The following is a 24,550-nucleotide window of genomic DNA, read 5'->3' as shown; positions in this document are numbered from 1 at the left end:
CAGTTTTGCCACCCTCTGAGCGAGCTGTGCCTCTCTTACTGCTGACAAGTGCTGTGTTTCTTCCGCCGTATCTAAACTGGTTTCTTTGTCGGACGTGCTGCTCTTCACTGTTAATAGCGATACGCGGTGAAGCAGCAGGCGGCCGAACCGAGAGCACGTGACGGCCGCGCGTGTCACGTGAGCAGGCGCCGCTCGCTGCCGTGGCGGCGGGGCGGGGCGGGGCGGTGCGTGTCGCTGCGCGGCGCTCAGTGAGGCTTGGCGCCCGCGGCCTGCCCGCCTGCGGCTTCCCGGAGCGCCGTGCTGGAGGTGGGGGCGGCTCGCCGTGCTGGAGGCGGCTTCCAGAGCGCGGCTGCGGACGAGCGGGGTCCTGCGGCTCTTCCAGCTCCTTTCCCTGCGGCTCTGAGGTGCCGTTTGCCGTGTCACTGCTGCGCTGCGGCTCGTTCCGACTCTTCACGTTGCACGTCGTGTCCGGATGAGGGCCGGCGCTTCTTTGTGTCCGTCTGCGGTAGGTTTCCTCCAAGGGGATGCAGATAGAGCAAAGTGTAGCCACTCTGAAAGCTGCAAGCGGCTCGTTGGTGTAAAGCTGTGCATGTTAAAAGTCTGCTTCTCTGCTGGGGTGGCACTTCTGTGCTGGGGCACTTGTTGCATGCTGATCCTGTGGAGCAAAAGCAGCGAGTGTTACGCTGTGCTACCTCTGTTTATTCATCACCTGGCATAGCGTAACACTCGCTGCTTTTACTCCGGTGTTCACTTCTGCAGTGCGTTATGTATCACATCTTGAGACTGAGCCCGCGAATGGGAGGCCTCGGCTGACCTCGGTGTGCTCATACAGCAAGGCTTGCTACATTATATTCTGTTCCTGATATTCAATTTGTGTTGGTTTTTTTTTCCCCATCCGATTGCTATAGAAATAAAACTCCTCAGGGGAGTTTCCGTCTGCTGACCAAGCAGAAGTTGCTTAAGACTCGAGCAGCGTGAATTACCCCGTGTAGCCTCACATAGCTGTCTGTGATAGCTATTGATGATAGACGTGCAGTTCACCCCACTGAGTGAGCCTCGTTAATCTGCTCTGACTCCTAAATGGAGCCATTCGTCAGGACAAGTCAAAAAACCAAACAGCTGCTATTCCTTTCTGTCAGACCAGGTCCCTTGTAACTCCAGTATTTTCCCAGGCTGACCCAGGTGATACGGCTTTGGCTCCTTATGCTGTCCTTTGTTCTTTCTTGTGTGTGTTTTTGGAGACATTGAGGCACGTTCTCTTCCACTTAATGTAATTAGGAATTCCGCTTTCTGGTGCCATAAATGAAGCTTTTAGGTAGGACTGAGCCACTTGGAAGCCTTATCAAGCCCTAAGGCTGTACTTAAATCTGTCAGATTCGGTGCCTGCCGTTTGTTTGATGCTGCCCATTTGCTGGCATCTTTTAGCAGCTATAAATCCAAAATATGAGTAGAAAACTTAGTTGAAAGCTGAAGTTGTACCCTTCAAGGAGCGCACTCAGTTGTTCTGTTACATATCCCTGCGGATCCATAGACACAAAGCATAGTTGCTACGTGTGGTGCGTTGTTACACTGCAATGCCTGGGTTGGCTTTGATGGGGGGTTGTAACTGACAGCTTTGACTTCTCCTAACCCTAGCATGCTGCAGGGTACCTTACTTATTAAAACTGCAGTTGGCATATCCAGATAAATGTCTTATGGATGTGAATCTGAGTTTCTCAGCTGCCTTCATGACTCTTTCTCTTTCGTTTCCGTTGGAAGAGGATGTTGGAAGTAGGGATAGTTTCTGTTCCCTCATATGCTTAATGCAAACACTGATTAACTTTGCTGAAGAAAGCACAGTGCTTGGATTCTAGCACAGGCAACACAAGTGTTAAGCCAAAAGATCATAGAGGTCCTTTCCAACCTTAATGATTCTAAGATCATCCTGTCCAACTCTTCACCTACTACCGATATTGCCCACTAAGCCATGTCCCTCAGTACCACGTCTGTAAGTTTGTTGCACACCTCCAGGCATGGTGAGTCCACCACCTCCCTGGGCAGCTGTTCCAGCGCCTCAGCACTCTTTCAGAGATGAAGTTTTCATGGTATCCAGTCGGAACTGGTACATGCAAATCCCCATACACGTATGCTGCTCCCAGACACTGCTTTGTTTTTGGTTATCCCTTGTACACCATCTGTTCCCTTGCCAGGTGTCACAGATTGTAGGGTTCTGCATTTACTGCAAAGCCAGATTCTTCTGGGGCTCTGCTCCTTCGCTGGTGGTGTGAATATACAAACAAGGAAGTAGTACTGGTTTGTATACTGCAAAACGCAGGTGGAAGAGTGTATGGGAAACTGGTAATCACAGCCTGAACCTCTGATTACAAAGAGTGATAAAGGAATTAAAACTTGTGAAAGGAAGTTTCTATGGATATTATGCTGTAAATGATACATTGGGAATACAGTAAGTTAACACATGCTTATTACAAAGCTTCTTCAAGGCTGAGATGGACTTTAGATGCTATTCCAGAACAGCAATAGTTGAGGCTTTGTGGTTTCTAATGAAGCTGATAGACAAAGCACGCGTGGAATTGGTGCCATTTGTCCGCAGTGTCAGATCCATAGTGATGATGGAGATGTTCTGCAGATGGTGCTGTGTCCTGGTTTACAGTACAGCCGTTACTCCTCTGCAACCTGCGATCTGTAACTCAGCATCCTGCAGAAAGGAACGTGTCCATGGTTGTCACAACCCAAAGGGTCGCCCAGCCTGCAGGCATACAGAGAGCGCAGCAGTGGGGTCATGGGGTTCTGCGGTACACAAAGACACGGAGGCAATAAAAGGAGGCTTTATGCTTTCAAGGTTTCTATTTATTAAAGATTACTACTGGCAAATACACAATTAGTAAGGCAGGTATATGTATAGGTGATGAACTATTACAGATATTATGAGCAAATACGTATTGAGAAAGTAGCACTAATTAGTAGCAGCAACAATTAGAGGTGGTACAAGATCAGTAATGTAATGCTATAGCAAACACAGCTTGCATTGCTGGTTCAATAAACTCACAAATACTGTGATAAGTAAGCGTGGATTACAAACATAACAAGACTCTACACGGGACAGATTATGTACATACATGTATTTCATCGAACTACCAGTACCAGGTGCAGTAAGGGAGAGGTTCCAAGTTCAAACCATTGCTGTAGCACACACAAAGATTGCTGAGGTGTGCCCTCAGCAGTTTATGGATAACACCAAGTTGTGGGGTGCGGTCAACACACCCGAGGGATGGGATGCCATCCACCTAGTCCTCAGTACAGGAGAGACACGGAGCTGTCAGAGCACATCCAAAGGAGAGACACAAAAATGATCTGAGCGATGGGACCTCCCTTCAAGGACAGGCTGGGAGCTGGGGCTGTGCAGCCTGGAGAAGGGAAGGCTCCTGGAGAGCTGAGGCCTTTCAAGGTCCAAAGGGAACTACAGGAAAGGAGGGGCAGACTCTTTAGCAGGGTCTGTTGTGACAGGACATGGGGATATGGTTTCAGACAAAGAGGGGAGATTTAGATTGGATATGTAATACGTTTTTTACAGTAGGGGCAGTGAGAAAGTGTAGCGGGTTGCCCACAGAGGTGGTGGTGCCCCATCCCTGGAGACACCCAAGGTCAGGCTGGAGCAGGCCCTGGGCACCTGATGGAGCTGCAGGTGTCCTTGCTCACTGCAGGGGGTTGGAGTGATGGCCTTTAAGGCCCCCTTCCAACTCAAGTGATTCTATGATTAATGCACAGCCTCATGAAGAGTATTTTGACTGCATCCTTCTTTTCAATCTGGTAAAACGTTAATGCATTTAAGGAGAAATAGCATTTAACGGTCAGTATTTGTATTTCACTCATGTACATATAATTCATTGGTGTAACATTTTAGTTGTGAATATGTTGTAATTTATTATCAGAGGAGGAAAATATGTCTTATAAGTTTCAGCTGAAGTATTTCTTCAAGGGAGCGCTCATCAGGGGAGGCAGGGTGATTAGAGATGAATGTACCCAGGTAGAATACTGTCATGGGTGTAAGAACATATCAGCTTTTAGTTTCAACTTGTTATTTTCCTGGGAGTTCTGTAACAGGAGGAAAAAAGGTGTGTGTATACATTGCCTGTGTAATCATGTCACCCCCTCCTCAGAAAACAAGTCCCTTAACAGTATCAAGAATGTTGGAGGTGCAGACCAGGTTTGGATGCAGCTTGAGTGCATGTTTGAATTACAGTTCCCTCAAGGTGAGGATTTATTGTGCTTAATGGCGCGGTGCCCTGATCTGTTGCTTCTAAGAGAACAGTCTTTTAAAAGCCCAAACAAACAAACACAAACCCCTCCCCGGGGCAGTAAAATGAATGAAACTTTATTGTTTCTGATTTATTATTTAAATCCAAACACCAGCGCGCATCAAATCCTCTCCATGGAATAGGATTTCATTGTGCTTTGTGATCTTAACGTGGCTATTCAGGTTCAGAATTGCTGCGATCAAATTTTAAAGTATTTATAGTGTTTTCTCTCTATATATAAACAGTTAATTCTCACCTACGCATTAAAATAAATAGCAATGCTGTTAAGTACTGCAAACACTTTAACAATGTCACTTTACCCTATTGCTTGTGTAGTTGCTGTTAGTTTGGCACAGGATGAGTAGAAAAGACAAGGCTGTACCCTTGTTGGTTGTAGTAAATGGCTGTAACCTGCTGTAGCTCAACCCCGAGGACAGGCAGGAGCCAGCAGGCTTTCTCAGGCTGCCCTACACTCGTACACCAGCTCATCCAGGGCAGCGTATCTTACCAACCTGTGTTAATTTTGGACAGCAGGTCACATGGATTGTTTTCCTTCCTTCAGATTTCTTCTGATTGTAGTAATAGTGCAGTTGTCAGGGCAGCTCCAAAATTATGATAAAACTGAAATGCTTTTAAATTCACTTCTCTTCAGAGTATACGAGATGACAGGTGATAGGCTGTGATAACTCAGTTCTCTGTATCTGATGGTTGTGCTTTCAAAATACCCTGCAAGTCAAGTGGAATTACTCCTACGTCTCTGTTTGTTCTTCGTGGCCTGAGCATTCCTGGTGGAAGAACTGAAGGGTCAGTAAGGGTCAGGTGATGAAACAAAAGCACATTTCCTTCGTTGGCTTTCTAGTGTTTTCTACAAAATATCTTGTGTCTTAGCGCGTGCAGACGAGCCTGAGAAGGGACGTGTGGTGTGAAGCTCTTAAAATGCACTGTGCTACTGATTCATCACTCCCTTGCTCTTCAGGCGTGGTTCCCTATGTCTGTAGATGTGTAAATAATTACCTATAACTATTTCTCTGTGTGTTGCTGATAAATCAGATTGTTGCAATAGGCAAGAATTGAGGCCTGTACTAACACTTCGGGTAGAGTTATCCTATTAGTTCTTAGCACGCTGAGTTACTGTTTTCTATAGAGTACAGCATAATGTGATGCCTTATTTCATATAAGTTGCTGTTTTATCTTCTGAGTCAGCGGAAGCCAATCAGCACAGCCAGTGCAAGTGTTAATGCTGATTTTCCAGGCTTAGCAATAACTGAAGCTTTTGTTGCCTGCTGCTTTCCCTTGGAGCTCTCAGCGCTGGGACCAGCGTGTTTTGCATTGCATCCTTTCACACTCGTGTCTGGAAGAGCTGCAGCAGGAAGCTACTTTTTGCTTCTGATTCTGCAGTTGCCAACAGCCTCAAGGTTCATGTGCAACATGAATCTGATGTATCTGATTAACAAGTATGCAATGTGTTCCTGGCTCCTCACATAGAATGCATTTGAATTAAATACCTGTATTTATTTCCTCTATTGGAAATCTTACTATAACAGTTCGTACTGTCTTCACCTGTTGGCTGAGCTTCAGCAGTTAGAGATTCTAAGTATGGGTGAGGTAAACCTGGTTCTACAGTGAAACGTTCCAGTATTCCTCGTGTGGCTTCAGAGTGTCTCAAAGCAAAGCCAGAAACACTCAGATGCAGTTGTGAAATGCTACCAAGGAGAGAACAAATTAATTTCGTTAAACGCTGTTCTTACTTACTGTAATCTAGTTTCAAAGACAAGTCCCCAGGGTAATAACCACTTAAGCGCATGTGTAACTTCAGCTGTCGGGTTAGTCATCTGAAGTTGCTGATGCTTTCACTGCAGCCAATTTGACTGATTGTCATCCTGCTCAGCAGCCACTCGTGTAATGGAAAAAAAAATGTGAATTTACAAAGGTTTCAAAAAATCTTTTGTCCTCGTTTCTCTTCTGTTACTTGATCTACGTGTTGGACAAATGAACTCTTTTGCAATCGATATTATCTCTATGGACAAATTTCATTTAGGTTTAGTGGGGCTGTTTCTGTTTTAGTTTTTTCCTGGGCTTGTATTTACAAGAAATTGTCTCCTGTCTCTGTGCTTCACAACCTGTCCTCTATCAATCTGGCTTTCCAAATGCTTTCTTTTCCAAGTCATTTGATCTCACACCAGTGAGTCACAGCTTTCTTGTATGTGATTTTAAATGATCGTGATTATAATAGAAATCTAATTGTAAATGTCTGAATAATCCTGTCTGAAAATACATAGGAGCAAGTAGCTAAACGCCTCCTTCCTGCAGTGCCTTGCTGCACATCGTATTTTGATCAGATTCTGAAATCTGCTGCAGTCTTGTGGGCAGGTACATCACCTGCTTAATTGCAGCGGATTGTTTTGATTTTATTTTTAATTTAAGAAAAAAATCATAATTCTTTTTGACCGACAGTGATGAGAAGACGTGGGTAGAGTTTGACAATGGAGGCAAGATCCATAGTCATTGGTGTGGAGGGAATGACGTGCCACTCCTGTGTTCAGGCCATTGAACAGCATGTCGGGAAGATGAACGGTATCCATAACATTGAAGTAAGTAATGCTACACATTTGTTAGAAAGTTTTGTTCTTTTCTGGTATAAGCAAGAGAAAAGCTAATGCTGACTGTACTGCATGGCACTGTGTTGTGCAGGGAGTTGAGTTGTCATCTGTTACTCCTCGAGTAAGATTCTGCCTCAATTCAGTAGTATGAATTTCAGTGCATAATTCAGTATTGTGAAATAACGAGAAGCTTACTAAAACAAGATAGATGTTCACATTCTTTTGTGCTTTCCATTAAGAGAAATAACAGCAGAATTATAGTCCTGAGCAATTGATGGAGCTACTTGGCTTGCCCTTATCCAGACTTCCTTGAGCTGCCTTGATTTTAACTTCTTTTCATGATGCTTTCTTGTTGCAGAGGAGATGCCTTTTGGTCCTATGGCTAGTTAGTGCAAGGAGGAGCAGTCCTTACAATTACAGCTGCATGGAATTGCAGAGTTTAATTACTAGATTGTGAAATCTTGCTGTAACGTTTTATAGCAGTTGGTTTTTACTCTGCAGAAAATAGTATTTCTTGGTCTTGTCAAACTTGTTTCCATTTTAGTGGGTACGTCAGAGATGAACACAGAGTGATTATGAACTAGGTCATCCAGAGAGGTGAATGCTGGTTTGCTAATACAGACAAGCAGGGCTGCATTTAGGTAATTTTGCCTCCAACTGCAATGAAACCAATAAATGTCCATATTCCTAATTCTGCTAAGGCTCATAATTCGGACAAAAATGCAGAAAGGTGGTTCTTAAAATCATTTAACTGGTGTGATTTGATTACATCTGTGGCCTTCAGGTTGTTTCTTTGCCCAGAGTAAAGATAAAATGTAATGACAGCATGTTGGGCCTCTGGCAGACATTGGCTTTTCCTTTTGGAAACTGCAATAATTGTATTTGATGTATCAACGGTTTGGAGCAAATTAAATTGTGGATATTTGTACCATTGACTGTGAAAGGTTAGTACTAAATCAGGAAGTCTCTGGATCACCAAAGTGTACAGAGATAAAAAACAGCCTCTTTGGTGTTTGCCATGTGTCTAGTTTCAAAACTGAGTTTTGCTCTCTGAAGTCTGATGCACTTTATTCCACAAAGCAGGGTAATAACCTGTACCTGAGATGCCAAGAATTATTGGACTCCTTTCGCTTCTACCTTAGATTTTTCAAAGAACCTTTTCTTCCATCCTTGTAATATGAGAGTAATTACTACTAACTGCAAAATTGTTGGTATGGCTTTGTTGTTCAAAGTGGGTAGCGATGGATAAAATGATACTGGACAAGTATTACTGACATCTGCAAATAATAGCTGTTCATAATCCCATGCAGGTTATTAGTTCCTATCTCTTAATACTGCATTTTGCTAAATTGGTTTTCGTTATTTTTCTCTTTGCAAGGTATCTCTAGAGGATAAGAATGCCGTCATTATTTATGACTCAAAACTACACACTCCAGCAACGCTGCAGGAAGCAATATATGACATGGGGTTTGATGCTACATCAGCTGGTTCAAACCCACAACCTGTTTTACCTGACACTATTTTTCTTACTATTCCTACGCAATCAACTCTAACATCTCAAGAGCTTCGCAGTGCACTGCTGAAGAACAAAGGTGTCCTGGATGTTAAGATGTCCTCTGATCAAAAATCTGCAGTGGTGACTTTCCTTTCTTCCATTATAAATGGCAAGCAGATTGTTCAAATGGTCCCTGGGGTAGACTTAAGTATTTCAGCACCAGAGGTGACTCCAGGAACATGTGAAGATCCCAGCTGGTCTCACGCAGGTAGTGTTTTGTTGCGCCTGAAAGTGGAGGGGATGACCTGTCATTCCTGCACTAGCACTATTGAAGGGAAGATTGGCAAACTGCAAGGGATTCAACGCATTAAAGGTAAAGCTTTTCTTATAGAAAAAAATATATATTTTTTTTGTAAAAATAGGTACTGTCATCTGCTGGCATTCTGGAGACACCTTGGTTTTAGATTAGTTCTGTACAGTAGTTACCCACTGCGCTACAAGATGCATAGTTGCATGTTAAATTTGGACTAGAAGTGAAGGGGGGGCCAAACTGTGGTGAGGATATTTCTGTTAAATGAATGATAGCATTGAGTGATTGCTTTGTGTTTTGATAGGAAAGCTGTAGTAGTAGCAGAGTTCTTTATTTTCAGTCACAGAGTCCTTCAATACCAGATGTCTTTTCTGTGTTGCAGTTAATGTTAGTTTATTTTTTTTTCCAGTTAAAATTAATATTATCTCATGTGATTGTATCCAGAGGGAAGTTAGCTGTGTAAATAGCTTCAACGTGAACGTAATGCAGCAGGCCCTGGATAAAGGGATGTATCTGTTAAGAAATAGCGAAGTCATTTGTGAACATCCTGAGAAAAGAGCAAAAACTGGAAAAAAAAGAGAATGCAGGGATTGTGTCATTGCCCAGACAATTAATGATTGAACTAAATCACATTGAAATTTACCAGGCCACTTAAATATCCTTTCCTTTCTAATTAAATTGCTGAGCATTTGAAGCATTTTTTTGTAACCTTTGGCACGACGTATATTGCTCTTACAGAAAGATGCCTGTTATGCTTAGGGCAGTGATGCACACTTCTTTTTACTGTTTAATTTCCAGTGTCCTTGGACAATCAGGAAGCTGCTGTTGTGTATCAGCCTCACCTAATTACAGCAGAAGAGATCAAATGTCAGATCGAAGCTGCGGGTTTCACAGCATCTTTCAAAAAGCAGCCGAGACCCCTTAAACTCAATGCTGTTGACCTGGAAAGGCTGAAGAACGCTCAGGCCAAAAATTCTGACTCAGCACCGCTGAAAGAAAACACAAGGAATGTGAATGATACAAAGACTGTTGTCTTCAGAGTCGATGGCATGCACTGCAGTTCATGTGTCCTCAATATTCAGAGCACCATATCTACACTCCCATCAGTAACCAGTATAGTTGTCTCATTAGAGAATAAATCTGCTATTGTAAAATACAACCCAAACTTAATTACCGTGGATGTACTGAGAAGTGCCATACAGGCAGTGTCCCCACAGACATTTAAAGTCAGCCTTCTTGACAAATACGAAAACGTAGCACTTTTCCCTGCATTGGTGTCTCCAGTGAAGTCTGTGAAGGATGCTGGCCAGCCCCTTACTCAAGTCGTTGTGATAAACATTGAAGGAATGACTTGCAATTCTTGTGTGCAGTCTATTGAGGGGGTCATTTCCCAAAAGGCTGGTGTAAAGTCTATTAATGTCTCTCTGGCAAATCATAATGGAACTATAGAATACGACCCTCTGCAAACATGCCCAGAAGATTTACGTTCCTCAATAGAAAATATGGGGTTTGATGCTTCTTTGCCAGGTAATGACATATTAAACTTCTAAAAGTATTATGCAGTTCTCTTTGGGATTTGGTACCACTGAAGATGAAAGTAGCAGTTAACGTATTATACTTCCTGCATGTCAAGAGAAGCTTTATATCTTCATTGTTAGTGAGAGTATTAAGTGTACATGTGACACTTCCTTTAAGACTCTAGACTGATAAGAAAGGATTGAGATATCTGGAAATATAAGTAGGAATATTCATACTCAAATGGTGTCCCAGTTTGCTGCTGTCTGATATTCATGGAATGAATGAAGGAGCTTTGTGAACTGCTAAAAATAGTAGATTGCTGGGCTGGTTTCTTTAGTAGCAAATTAGAGAGAACTTCTGAGGAGTAACTGAAGGGCTGCATAACCTGACTTTGACACGGCTGAGGAGTGACAGAAGAGTGTGGCTATCAGTGAAGAAATTAAAAGGTTGCTTGCCATTATGTCTAGTATGCTAAAGGTAATTGCGTGGTGGGAACAGACAGCCAGGTAGTGAAATCCAGAAGATTTACAGTGATAATCCATATGAATATTAATGGGAAGAGATTTCTTGAGGGAACAGTGAAGCTCCATTCTTTTTTATTCAGTAAGATTGAATTTCAAGAAATACAGCAAGTGAGATATTTTATGGCAATAACTGAAGAAGTAAAGTCAGGTACTCAAGTTTAATTCCTTTTATATTGCTCCTGCATACCTATAGCTTCTGAATTGATGTGAGAAGCAGCTGTCTGTGGTTTGAGAACCCTTTTCTAAGGCTGAAAACACAGAATTTCTGTACAAAACATGCATGAAACTTGTGCCTCAGGTAAAGTCAATAAAATTACATGTAGAGCTAAGGTTGCAAAGCAGATATTCAGCTTGCAACCTATCAAAGAGGATAAAGAATGTACCACAGGATGGATAAATACAATGAGGAAAAGCAAAAGAAAAAATTTAACAAGACAGACCAAGTTTCAGTGGTCTGAACACCATCTGAGCTGGCAAAAACCTTCATGATCATCAAGTCCAACCAACAGCCCAACCTACAGATGCCCTTCACTGGGCCGTGTCCCTTAGTGCCGCTTCCACGTGACTCTTAAATTCCAGGAATTAACTCCAGGAATGGGGACTTTTCTGGGCAGCCCATTCCAATGCTTTAAATACGTCACATTCTGAAAGACAATTCTGTCGTGTGTGCCAAAACACTTCATAACCAAAATTTAGTTAAACTTCTGCACTACCTACTTTACTACCTACCCATTAAAATGCTAAATGAACTCGTTTTTAGGTTCACTTATTTTTATAAGTTCTGTACTTTGTGAATACAATCAGCTGTCTTAAAGTCACACAGCAAATGTGATACCGTAGGTAGTCTGAATGTTGACTGGTGTTCACTGTCCTATGTTAGCAATGGGCCTGAGTGCAGTTTCTTCACACTTCATTGGACTGAGAAATGTTGTTTGGAACAGGCAGTTTTGACTCTGACATGAAAATGGGGAAAAATTTCACCTGGTTAATCATTTTGGTTTTTGCCTCCTGTAAGGTTTAGAGTTACTCTGTTGATGCAGGATGGACTTTTTTGTCTGAAAATGTACGTGTACAAATGCCTTGCATTGTACAGGGTGGTAGTTAATTTCAACGTCTGTTTGTAATGATACGTGTTTCAGTTTCTTCTTCAGAGAAGACAGAACTCCCTGTGGGAATGACTCAGCCCACATCCAAAGAGCTGCTGGAATCTGCTGAGCCTACCTCCAAAATGTTGCAGAACTTTGTGGCTAAACAAGAGTCCAAGAGCTCATCCAAGTGCTACATCCAAGTCACAGGAATGACATGTGCTTCCTGTGTAGCCAACATTGAGAGAAATTTAAGAAGAGAAGATGGTCAGTATAATCTTACATTTCTGAGCATTACATTTAGAGAAGGTTAGCTTTTGTACTGTGTTTTTGATTGGTGGGTTGTCAAGAGGAAGTGCTGTTGTTGGTTTATTTCTTAAGAGAGAACATAGTTTACTTGCAGTTGGCTCATAGGATGAGAAGAGAATGTAATTCTTGGTTCTCCGTTGGCATGCTGGCTGGTGACTGCCCTTGCAAAAGCAGGAGCTGGGTTACTCTAAAGAGAATATATAGACATCAGATATGAATCCTCTGGAAACTGAAACAGATCTCTTCTATTGGTATGACTTGCCCAGATCTGCAGACTAAAAGCAGAAGCATCTGTGCCTGTATTACAGATGGAACTCTTAGAGAATGTCAGTGTTAGTAAGGATTAAAGAGAGGTAAGCTAATTTTAGCTTTGCAAGTCAGGACAATGATGCCTGTCTTTCTGTCAGAGTGTATATTTGCAGGAACAAATAGTTGCATAAGTATAATGGGGAGTCGTTATTATAGACTGTATTTAATTATTGTAGTGCGGATGGATATATTCCAAGTTAACCTGGAATATTGTTTTTCCATCCTAAAAGCTTTTTGTACTTTCCTTTTAACTTGGTACAGAAGGATTGCACATTGTTAGATCTGTGCTTTCCGAAACACGTTCATTCAAATTCTCTTGAGCAAAGGGATTTTTGAAATGCCATAATTCAATCAGAAAAATAGGCTGGAGTATATTTTAGAAGATTCTTTTTCAGAAGTGGGTCATTTTTCATACAGAGTAAACAGATTATTTGTAATTAAATGGTAAACATGAGCTGCATGTTTTTCAGTTGGAGTAGTACTTCTAGTGTTCACATCTGTGCTCCCAGGCTTTTGTTGCATTGTTTATGTATCTTGCAGAAATGCTTATGTTTTCATTTGTATGCACCTGGAAATAGGGTAGATTTCTCAACTTCACTGGATTGCTGTTGTGCTGTTACATTGTCATAAACACGGAGGTTTGACTTAAACATCAACTACTATTTTTCCACATCCTTCTTTTCTAGGAATACACTCAATACTTGTTGCCCTAATGGCAGGAAAGGCAGAAGTGAGGTATAATCCTGCTGTCATACACCCTTCAGCTATTGCGGAGCTCATACGGGAACTGGGATTTGGAGCTACTGTGATGGAAGACAGTGGTGAAGGAGATGGAATTCTGGATCTTGTTGTAAGTTAGTAATTAAAAACAACACCTTTGTCTTTACTTTTATCTATTAAGCACAATTGTGTAATCATCTGCTTCTTAACGTTTAAAAAATATAATAGAGCTTAATGCACAAATAAGTAAAACTCAAGCCATAGGAGTGCATTAGGTATGGATCACAAGTTATGTATTGAATTTAAGGTTGTCTTTCAGACCGGGTTGGCTCAAACTGAAGTCAAAGAGAAATCCATCAGTATTTTGGTGGCGCTATTCTGTATGTTGCAGGATTTGTCTATTTATTATTTTGTAGCTGAGTCTAGCTCTGAGTTCCCAGCTCTGAGCACGAAGAGGCAGCAGAGGTTGAGCAGAGCTTAATAACTAAGTCTGTACACCTTGCTTCCTCTGCAGTGCTCTCATCCTGTCTAAGTGATCTTCCAGTCTTGCTGCTTCAGACCCCAGACATAAGCAATAAGTAGGTCAGGGTAGTTAAAAGCACGTTTCCTTTTCCCATTTGGTAGAGATGCATTAACTTTTTGTTTTGATGACTAAAGGAAACCTTTATTTTACAGGTGAGAGGAATGACATCTGCTGCTTGTGTGCACAAAATAGAATCCACCCTAATGAAGACTAATGGTGTTTTATACTGCTCAGTAGCTCTTGCAACCAACAAAGCACACATTAAATATGATCCTGAGATTATAGGTCCTCGAGATATTATACAAGTGATAAAGGTTAGTTTTGTGAAGGCACCACGTCGGTGAAATAACCAGTGTCCTTTGAATAGTTTCATGCTCCGCAACAGAAGGGGAAGCGATCAAAGGGAAAGAATTCTGGTCCAGCACTGTCTTGCTCTTAGTGCAGACTTCTGCAGATAATGTGAGTGTTTGTCCTAGTGTTTGAAGAGAGAGACTGGAAAAGCCAGGCTACTGGAAGATAACAGCCTGTAGTTTTGCAGAAGAGTAAAATGCTGTAGCAGAAGAGAGATTAAATAAGTTACTTGACGATGTCCCTCATTTTCTGTACTACTTTTTTTGAAAGCCACATTTTTAGACTTGCGTTTTAATGTTTTAGAGAAGTTGATTTCCGCATCAGACTGACTATAATTTAGTAAGTGAACCCGTGCAGAGAGAAAAGCAGTCAGCTCTGTCAGTGTTAATGAAACGAATCATTTGATTTGTGGTGTGGGCTGGTGCTATCAGTAATATGTCCATAAGTTATTAAGAGCGCATTCAGTCTTTAAAAAGTCATTCATTTCTTTATTTCTCCTTAGGATTTAGATTTCACAACTGCTTTAGTGAAAAAAGATAGATCTGCTAGTCATCTGGATCACAGACAGGAAATAAGGCAGTAAGTATTCCTTGGATATACTTAGATTATATAGAAACATCTTTGATTGCTTTTTTGGTCCGTTTTCTGTTTTAGTAAAGTTGATGACATTTTGTTAGCTTATAAGGACTTGCTCGCTAAAATGTTATTCAGCACTTGACAGCAAAACAAATGTATTTGTTTATTTTTAAACCTAAGGTGGAGAAGGTCTTTTTTTGTGAGCCTGGTTTTCTGTATTCCTGTCATGGCGATGATGATTTACATGATGATTGTGGACAGTCAGCTCTCAGATGCTCACAAACATCTCAACATGAGCAATGAGGAAATGGAGGCCATTCACTCCTCTATGTTCTTGGAACACCAGCTCCTGCCAGGACTGTCTGTTATGAATTTTCTGTCATTCTTACTCTGTGTCCCAGTGCAGGTAGGTGGCAATGTGACCCCAAGATTGTTGGGATTAGACACGTGAGGTGAAAAACAATGGGGAAATTAAATTTGACAAGTGACTGTAGTTACACTAGAGGAAAATACTTCTGAGGTGCCACCACTCCATGCTAACATAAACAGTGCTGGGGACTGTCAAGGGTAGGTCAATCAGTGTGTGGGTGCTATGCAGTCTGACAGCATCTGAGGCAGCTTGTGTAGCTCTAGCCAGTGGGCGTAGGAGGGAGCTGGTAGAGCTGCATGGAGGGGACGTGATCTGAGAATACTGAGGGGAAGATCTATCTCTTGAGCAGAGATAGGACTTTGTTCAGTAAGTGATGGAGAAGACAAATGGCAAAAAAAAAGCTGTTTCTTTTGGAAAAAAACTGCTGCTGTGTGTTACAAATGAGTGTACAGAATATAACAGTTGCCATTGCTGTTACAGATATTTGGAGGCTGGCACTTCTATATACAGGCATACAAAGCGCTGAAGCACAGAACTGCAAACATGGATGTGCTCATTGTTCTGGCAACCTCCATTGCGTTCGTCTACTCATTTGTTATTCTTCTAGTTGCAATGGCTGAGAAAGCAAAAGTAAACCCTGTGACTTTCTTTGACACACCTCCCATGCTGCTGGCGTTCATCTCATTGGGCCGGTGGCTGGAGCACGTTGCAAAGGTAAGGGAAGTAAAAGCATTTGTGTTGGACAGAAAAGAGTGTGGCATGGCAGCTGTATTTCAGACAGCACTCAGTAGTGATGGCAGAAGGCTGAAGTTTTGTGCTGCCTGCAATACGTAGTAAACATTTGTTCTTGGTGTCACTGAATGGAAAGTGTTGTATCTACAGGCTGTGAGACACTGAATATAATTTCAGAATGGTGCATACCTTAAAAAAAATCAGATGCAAAAGCTTTGTTATATTTTTTTTTACCTTTTTTTTTCTGTTGTTATAAAATCATCTTCAATACCTGAAATAGTAAAAAATATGAAATAATACAAATCCATGTTCAGAAAGTATTTTCTTAACAGAATAAATTGCAGCATGTGAAGTTGTCATTTACCCTACGAAAAATATGAAAATTATTATTCTAGGGTAAAACATCAGAAGCACTGGCAAGACTAATTTCATTACAAGCTACTGAAGCAACTATTGTTACCTTGGGCCCTGATAACATTCTCTTAAGGTATCTGTCATTTGCATTTTCTGTCATTCCATTTTTGTTGATTATATATGAAATTCACAGTCACGTGTTATAATTCTGTAGAACTATGAAGAAAATAACTTCAGATTTGCTGGCAGATTTGTATTTGAAAATGGTAAAATGCAGAGAAGTAAACACTACTGCAGTTTGTTTTATTGGAATCTCATTTTTGCTAGTAAGCAAGTAAGTGGATTTGCTCAGCTGGAAAGTAACATACGATAGGCATAATGCTCTGTAAAACAGCCTTTGTTTAAGTTAACAGTGTCATCCAGTGGAATTATGCTTTATGTTTAGTGCTTTTGCCTGGGTAACTTCACTTAACAATCTCTTGTTTAACAAACTCTCCAGTGAAGAGCAAGTTGATGTTGAACTGGTTCAGCGAGGTGACGTTGTCAAAGTGGTGCCGGGAGGCAAATTCCCAGTGGATGGTCGTGTTATTGAAGGACACTCTATGGTAGATGAATCTCTTATCACAGGTGAGCGTCTGTTTTGTTTGTAAGCATAAACATGCTTTTGTTTTCTTTTAAATGAATCTGAAGAATAAAAGTAGAAGCTTTTTTTTAATACAAGAGTTGGTAGTCATTATCAGAAATAACATTGCAGCAAAGCTCCTCCAGTTTTCTGTTGTCGACCTTTCCTTAGGTGAAGCGATGCCTGTGACCAAAAAGCCTGGCAACACAGTGATTGCAGGTTCCATTAATCAGAATGGATCGCTGCTGATTTCAGCAACCCATGTTGGAGCTGACACAACTCTCTCACAGATTGTTAAACTTGTGGAGGAGGCCCAGACCTCAAAGGTAGAGTATTATCAGCCTAAGCGTTTGGGTTTTGGTGTAGCTGGGCATCAGCACACCGAATCATTTGCAAAATGATTCAGGGTTGTTTAGATTTGAATTGCAGCTGGACCGTGAATTTTGGTTTTTTTGTGTTTGTTTTTTTTTTTTACTGAATGGGAACTTTGATATGATCCACTGTTTCAAATCTCATCATCTTACAGAGTAAATAATGGAATTACAAAGCGTGGTTTGCCTAATGTGCTGAGATTTGTTTATGATTATGGTTATGTCTGAAGGCATACAAGATGATAAGCATGGTGCTGATGGAGCTGACACTTGTCTTTTCTTCTTCCTAGGCCCCAATACAACAATTTGCAGACAAAATTAGCGGCTACTTTGTTCCTTTTATTGTGGTTGTCTCTGTGGTTACCCTCTTTGCCTGGATTATAATTGGATTTGTGGATTTTGAAATAGTAGAAAAATATTTTCTGGTAAGTCAATCTCCTTAAGTGATTTCTTACATATTTCACATATAATAAGCCTACAGACCAATTAGGCTGCAGCAGTCCCATTTTAGATTATTCTTGCAGGCAGTTGTGGGGTGGGAACGTGTGAAACTAAAGTCTTTCCATCCCTGTAATTTCTATCTGTTCTGTACTGTAGCTTCCCTCTGACGTGTTCACGTACAGAATATTCAGTGATTAATCAACTCTTGGAAGTTAGTTTTTAAAAACTAAACAGAGAAACTAAATAGGGAAATTTCAAGGTTTAGTGTTTCCTTCTTTGTGGGGAGAAAAATCCCTTGCACCAAAGGCTTCAATTCTGCTTCAGGTTTTCTTAGAGTAACTTTGTGTAAATTCACCTTTAAAATCAGTGGAATTCATATCACATGTGAATGCCAGAAGAGGCTGGCAATCCTGATTTTACACTGGGGTTGTTTAGCTCTCAGGTTTTTTGCAGACTAGATTTCCAGCATTTCCATCTAATAGTTGCAGGAGAACAATCTTCGTGTCTTTGTTGTGGCATAAACTCTTGATAAAGTATGTTTTATCAACGTTCAGAAGAGCTGTCGTAAAGTGTGGTCCCTTATTTAAGAAAATGTCTTATCAATAAAAGAAGTCATGAATATATGCTCTATATAACAAAGTTTAGATACTAGTAATGAATTTTGTAATTAATCTTAGCTATGGCATAATTTTTCCTGGGCACTCAGTTTTAATGCTTCATCTTGCATGTTTGCAATTTTTACTTCCTTCTTCTTTTCACATCAAAGGCAATGTGTAGTTGAACAGATCGTTTTCATTGCTGAATTTCTTCTGCAAATAAAACAAATTTCTGTCACTAGGGTTACAATAAGAGCATTTCTGCAGCTGAAGTGATAATCCGCTTCGCGTTCCAAGCCTCTATCACAGTCCTGTGTATTGCATGCCCCTGTTCCCTGGGGTTAGCAACTCCAACGGCTGTGATGGTTGGTACTGGAGTAGGAGCTCAGAATGGCATACTGATCAAAGGAGGAGAACCACTAGAGATGGCACATAAGGTAAGAAATGTGGGTTATAAGAAATGTAGCAGTAGCATGTTGCCAGTTCCTGCCTGAGCAGATTACTGTGTTTTTTAAGTAGCATATTAGAAAGTTTAATTAAAAATGAAGTTTTCCAAGCTAGCTGTATGTGAAGGCTGTTTTCATTCAATATGTTTTCCTGTTCTGCTGCAGGTAAATGTGGTTGTATTTGACAAAACGGGTACAATTACTCATGGAACTCCAGAAGTGATGCGTGTGAAATACCTGGTAGAGAGTAATCGACTGCCACATAATAAAATGCTGGCGATTGTGGGAACTGCAGAGAGTAATAGTGAACATCCTCTAGGAGCAGCAATAACAAAATACTGCAAAAAAGTAAGTTGTATGGGCAAAGTTGGTTGTATTACAGATAAACCTCTCCTGCATTAATTGATAAGTATGAATGGTCTTGAGTCATTTAGAAAATGATTGATGTATACAAATGGCATATATACAAATACTGAAAATTGCAAGGCCACTGTAAATCCTTTGATCATATGTTAGATCCACTGGACACTCACGTTTACATTTTGATTGTAGGCTGAATGTTTCTCTAATCTCCTGCTTAGGTTACACTTTAACTTGTGAATTGTGTAAATGGTGCCTGCTTCTGTATTTTTACATTTTTTTGCTTTCTTTTTCTCTGCTTTTTTTTTTTTTTTAAAGGAACTGTGTTCAGAAACCCTTGGGACATGTACAGATTTTCAGGTAGTTCCAGGCTGCGGCATTAGCTGTAAAGTCACCAACATAGAACCATTGCTCTACAGGAAAAATAAAATGGTTGAAGAAAACAATATTAAAAACGTGACACTTGTAAAAGTTGAGGAACATGTGGAGGAATTGGTGCAGCCTGCCCTGATTATTGATGCTGACTTACCAAGTAAGCTGACTTCAGTTCATAGATTAAATGTATTGCAAGACACACTTTTGGTTCTGGGTCTTAGCCAGGATCCTTAAGAATGGGATCATTTTCTTTCTGCCTTGGAAAACTGGACTTGCATCAAGTCACCTTTGAAATAGAGTTGTCCATTCCTTTATTTCATGGTTGCACATCACTTGGCATATTTGGATAAAAACATTCTGGTGGTATAAGTACAACTGAAGTTATTAACTGTGGAGTTAGAAAATCATGGAGGAATTGTCTCTTAGCTCTCTTTACTTACTAGTTTCATCCCAAGTTACTGTTTGCTAACCAAAAACATGTTTATTTTGCGCATCTGACTGTTTTTCAATCAAGAGCGGCTCATTGTTACATCTTTCAACTGTATTAGAACATTAATTTAAAAGCACCAAAAAAGAGACTTTTTCCTTTTCCTGCTCCATGATCTGTGATTATACCACCAAAGTAGTAACTACCTATTGCTGATGAAGTGTCAGCAGTGTTCTTGTCATGACCACCTGAAAAGAAGGATTGAGGAGAAAAGAAACCTCTTTCAATGTAGTTTGATTTCCTCACTAATATTTCAGTGCATACTGAGAGAGCATGGGTAGGATTAGCTGGTGGGAAGCTTCCTAATTATCTGTACAGTGGCAAGTTTTTCTTCTTTCAGCTTCAGTTACTTCCCAAAAATACTCTGTTCTTATTGGTAACCGGGAATGGATGAATAGAAATGGCCTTCTTGTTAAAAATGATGTTGACAAAGCCATGATTGAGCATGAGAAGAGAGGCCGCACAGCAGTTCTCATAGCTGTTGATGGTAAGTTCATTGCAGTCTCTGTCATTCAGAGGCTGATTAGTTAAATAGAAACTGATAAGTAGTAATGCCTCAGCAGTTACACCTGAAGTAGGCCAATGGGATGAAAAGACGTGATTAGCCGAGTTTCGAAACATTTTCATATGAGAAGACCTCTTCCTACCTTTCTCGGTTGATAGGAGCTGTGAATTTAAGGTAAAGTCTTGAAGGAGAGCAAAGTAGAAGAAAGGAGGAAAAAAACAGTTCTCTTGTTGAATAGTCTGTACTCTGTGGCCTTAAACACTGCTGCCCCAGTAGTTGTTCATATTCCACCTTTTGTTGTCAATATCAGTGTTTCTCAAAGTGGTCTTACTAAAGAAAATCTTACTTTTTTCCTTCTACCTCCCCCCCCCCAAAAAAAAACCCCAAAAACCCAACAACCAACTTACTACAAACTCCTTTGTGCTTTTAAGGAGTGCTGTGTGGCTTGATAGCTATTGCTGATACTGTAAAACCAGAAGCTGAGCTGGCAGTCTACACTTTGAAGAATATGGGTTTAGAAGTTGTTCTAATGACTGGTGACAACAGCAAAACAGCAAGATCCATTGCCTCTCAGGTAAGCAGTTAAGTGTGTGTTGTGGTTTGAAGCTTACTACATCCCACTTACAGAACAGATACTGTCATGCTGCTACTGCATGTGGATATCATAGATCTGATCCGTGGTGAGAAATGTTAATGGATAACTGAATAAAAAGGGGCACTGAAAATCCTTTTTGAATGGGAGCAGTGTTAGCTTTGAAATGAGACTTATTTTCATATCAGATGGGTTTGGTCTTTGGCTCATGAGCGTGACGACACTTTCAGCCTCTATAGTACGAGTTACAGCCTCTTGTAATGTGTTAGCTAGTGGGAAAGACATTCTTGTGTTCTCTCTCTTCGCCCCTCCCCATAGGTTGGCATCTCTAAAGTGTTTGCAGAGGTTCTTCCCTCTCATAAAGTGGCCAAAGTGAAACAGCTACAGGATGAAGGAAAACGGGTGGCCATGGTTGGAGACGGTATCAACGACTCCCCAGCACTTGCTATGGCTAATGTGGGAATTGCTATTGGCACGGGTACTGATGTAGCTATTGAGGCAGCTGACGTGGTTCTCATTAAGGTAAGAAAGAAAAATGTGTGATATCATTTCAACTGCGTTGGTGTAGCACCTTCACAAACAAGTACAATTAGGTATTGTCTTTGTCTTGCTTGTTTAGTTGTGTGCTTGTTCTATGAAGGAACCTTTCCTCATTTTCTGACTACAAATTTGGGGGCAGTTAGAGCTTGGGAGTTGGCAAAGGAAATAAAGAGTGAGGGGACTTTTGGCAATAGTAAGTTATACTTCAGGAATGAATGGGAATATCTCCATTGTTATAGTCACTTCTTCCCACATATCAGTGTGGATGGAGAGGTAAGCATCGAGAGCTGTACCACATACATGGCGCTGTGCATGTTCATTTGGGTTGTGGGGATGTCTGGAATAAAATTGGTTCTCACTGTATGAGCTCTATGCAGACACAATAGGTCAACCTAAAGAAAGTTCAGTACATGTAGCCTGTTAACATCCTGCGAGTGGTAGTTAGCTTTAAAATGGGAGTATGGTGATGCTCCACATGTCTGCTTTTTATCTCTGACATCCCCAATAAATGTTACCTTCCAGGATGACTTGATGGATGTGGTAGCAAGTATCGATTTATCAAGGAAGACTGTCAAAAGAATCCGGATCAACTTTGTCTTTGCTCTGATTTATAATCTTGTTGGAGTTCCCATAGCAGCTGGTATGTGAATGTTCCCTGTGATAATGAAATTGTGCTTAGTCATTAGATGACAGCAATTTATTTTTGTATGGAGTAGAATCCATTTTCTTGCTTTCTGACTGACAGTAAGTGCGGAGTTCTTTGCCTGCAGAGTGTGCAGTGACCTATTTGTGCATTGACCTCCCTCATATTATAGCTATTATAGATGCGCTTAACACATAAAACTGACTTGAAAATAAACTGCTCATTGAATGAGACTGATTTTGCGAATAAACATTTTACTTGAAGGCTGGCAAGACGTGTCTGCTTCTATATTTCATATCATATAAACAACATATTCAGATGTATTCACTTATGGGCTCTGCCTGAGATAGAATATAAATATTTGCATTAAGTATTTGTCATTTAGCACTAAACTAAAATTATATTCATAAACATAATTGAAATGGAACTATGGTTCGTTTATGTGGAGTTCTGTGTTTTTACAGAAGACACTGGATTCATACTTGGCGAATGCTGTGTTCCTGCCCTGAACTAATCATTTTCTTTTCCTAGGTGTGTTCTTGCCCATTGGTCTGGTTTTGCAGCCCTGGATGGGATCTGCAGCAATGGCTGCCTCCTCTGTTTCTGTTGTGCTTTCTTCTTTGCTGCTGAAGATGTGAGTACAAACAGTGTTGTTATTTGTAGTTCAGATGTGAAGTTCAGACCCTTTTCTCTAAGTGGTAGATAATGAATGTGGGACTGAGACACTGCGACACGTAGAACTTCTTGAAAAACAACTTTGGCAGGTCTGCGGTGGGTTTTCTTTTGATTTGAGAAGAGTGATCAGCCCAAAAGTGTTTCAGACAGCAGCGTTTTAAAAATGTGATTTCTATCATGAAGAGAACTGTAAAAATCAAAAGTGTTCAAGACTTAAAATTCCTTTGTGCCCTTTGCATATCTTGGAGAAACCTCAGCACCTGCTGATTTCTGAAAAGGGAGTTTCCCAAGGCAATCCAGCTGCACACGCTGCAGCAGCACTGAGGGTTGTTGACACATAAGCCAAGCTGCATTTGTGAATGAACAGTTTGTTCTTTGCTTCACAGTTCGGAGCACTGGAGTAGGAATGGTATTCTTTGCAGTTCAGTTAACACGTAGGGTTTCAGAGGAAGCAGAGTAGAAGAGCTGTTAAGTGCTGCAGTGATTCACTCTGAGCAGATACGCTGATACATGTTTAGCAGATGCTGAGCACCAATAAAGCAGCTCAATAATGAGTGGTAAAAGTGGTATGTGTCTGCTTTACCTGTTCTGCATCCTGGCCAAAAAGCACCAAATTAACTTCTTGTTATATGGTAGCTTTGCAAAATCTGAAACTTTCATCACCGTATGGTAAAATGTATTATGTATCTCTGGCTGGTGCATGATCATAGCTCTTGCAAGGTAGCTTCTTTTGTAGTTACTTCAGCCTGAGACATACTGACCTTCTACTGTTTTTTCCTGTCTTTAGGTACCAGAAGCCAAGTTCTGAGAAACTCGAATTCCGGGCCCGTGGCCAAATGAAGCAGAAGAGCCCATCCGAAATCAGCGTCCATATTGGAATTGATGAGACTGGGACAGGCACTCGTAAACTGAGTTTAATGGATCGAATCATCAATTACAGCAGAGCCTCTATAAATTCTCTCTTTTCTGATAAGCGGTCAGTGAACAGCATAGTTCTTAATGAACCAGATAAGCATTCACTGTTGGTGGGAGATTTTGGAGAAGATGATGACACGACGTTATGAAAGACTCCCTTCCGCCAAAAGGAAAAGAGAAAGGAAGAAACAAAATGGAAAAACAATCGAAACAACCTAAAAACTGCCTACAAGCTTGTGCAAGCAAACATCATCTCTGGACATCTTTACAGATGCTTTTCTGCCTTTCTGGGGTTTAATTTCTATCTATACAGGTATTTCTTCTATACTGTAGAAAATAAGTTTATTTCTAGTGGCCTTCTGCTGTTCTTTTTCTGAACTAGACTTAACAAAAATAATGAGGCAGAAGCTTGCAAACAGAGCTGGGTTTACGCAAAGCTTGAAGTGCAGCATCTTCTGGCAGAATGTTAGAATACAGTTAAAGAACCAGAGACGTGTGTTCCACCCTTTTAACGGGTTTCTTTATACACAGTCAAGTTTAATACTGTGTTTAAAAGAATTACAAATGACCATGTTTGTAAAATGCTGAAAGTTCTGTGTTTGCAGATAGACGTGCCTTACTTAAAACCTTCTCTTGTTTCCATAACCTGCATTGTGCCAGAAGTCGTCCCTCTCCAATGCCACCGTCTCTTATAAACGGCTGGTTCCAACTTTTCTTGCTCCTAGTTTCAAAACATCTCTCTGTCAGATGACCGAGAGATTTAACGATTGCTTCCTGACATCATACCCAGGTTTAACAGCATACATCCTTGCCCCAGTACACTCCTACAAAGACTGTGTGTTTGAAGATGGCATGGGTTGGGAGGCTTGCTCTTTCTCAGCTCAAAATCTCTTGCAACAAACATCTGAGCA

General features: G+C 40.9%; 1 protein-coding gene across 2 annotated transcripts; it reads left to right on the top strand.

Moving 5' to 3' along the window:
* Positions 1 to 207: 207 nt before the first annotated feature.
* On the top strand, positions 208 to 24,550 carry ATP7A (ATPase copper transporting alpha). 2 transcript variants are annotated; one of them, XM_072334309.1, is made up of 23 exons: positions 208 to 505; positions 6,750 to 6,886; positions 8,274 to 8,763; positions 9,499 to 10,227; positions 11,894 to 12,094; positions 13,132 to 13,295; positions 13,841 to 14,002; positions 14,542 to 14,618; positions 14,796 to 15,021; positions 15,466 to 15,699; positions 16,113 to 16,204; positions 16,571 to 16,698; positions 16,865 to 17,019; positions 17,355 to 17,489; positions 18,344 to 18,538; positions 18,713 to 18,895; positions 19,226 to 19,439; positions 20,110 to 20,256; positions 20,706 to 20,848; positions 21,185 to 21,388; positions 21,929 to 22,046; positions 22,581 to 22,683; positions 23,512 to 24,550. In XM_072334309.1, the coding sequence occupies exons 2-23, from the start codon at positions 6,779 to 6,781 to the stop codon at positions 23,786 to 23,788; spliced, it is 4,485 nt and encodes a 1,494-aa protein (XP_072190410.1). In that variant the 5' UTR covers positions 208 to 505; positions 6,750 to 6,778; the 3' UTR covers positions 23,789 to 24,550. The 2 variants fall into 2 exon arrangements, with proteins under 2 accessions (XP_072190410.1, XP_072190409.1); XM_072334308.1 differs by having other exon boundaries at positions 11,882 to 12,094.

This window comes from Excalfactoria chinensis, chromosome 4 (genome assembly GCF_039878825.1).
Source record: "Excalfactoria chinensis isolate bCotChi1 chromosome 4, bCotChi1.hap2, whole genome shotgun sequence".
Classification (NCBI taxonomy): domain Eukaryota; kingdom Metazoa; phylum Chordata; class Aves; order Galliformes; family Phasianidae; genus Excalfactoria; species Excalfactoria chinensis.
The sequence above is the reverse complement of the archived record's forward strand: the minus strand, read 5'-3'. Positions and strand labels throughout refer to the sequence as shown.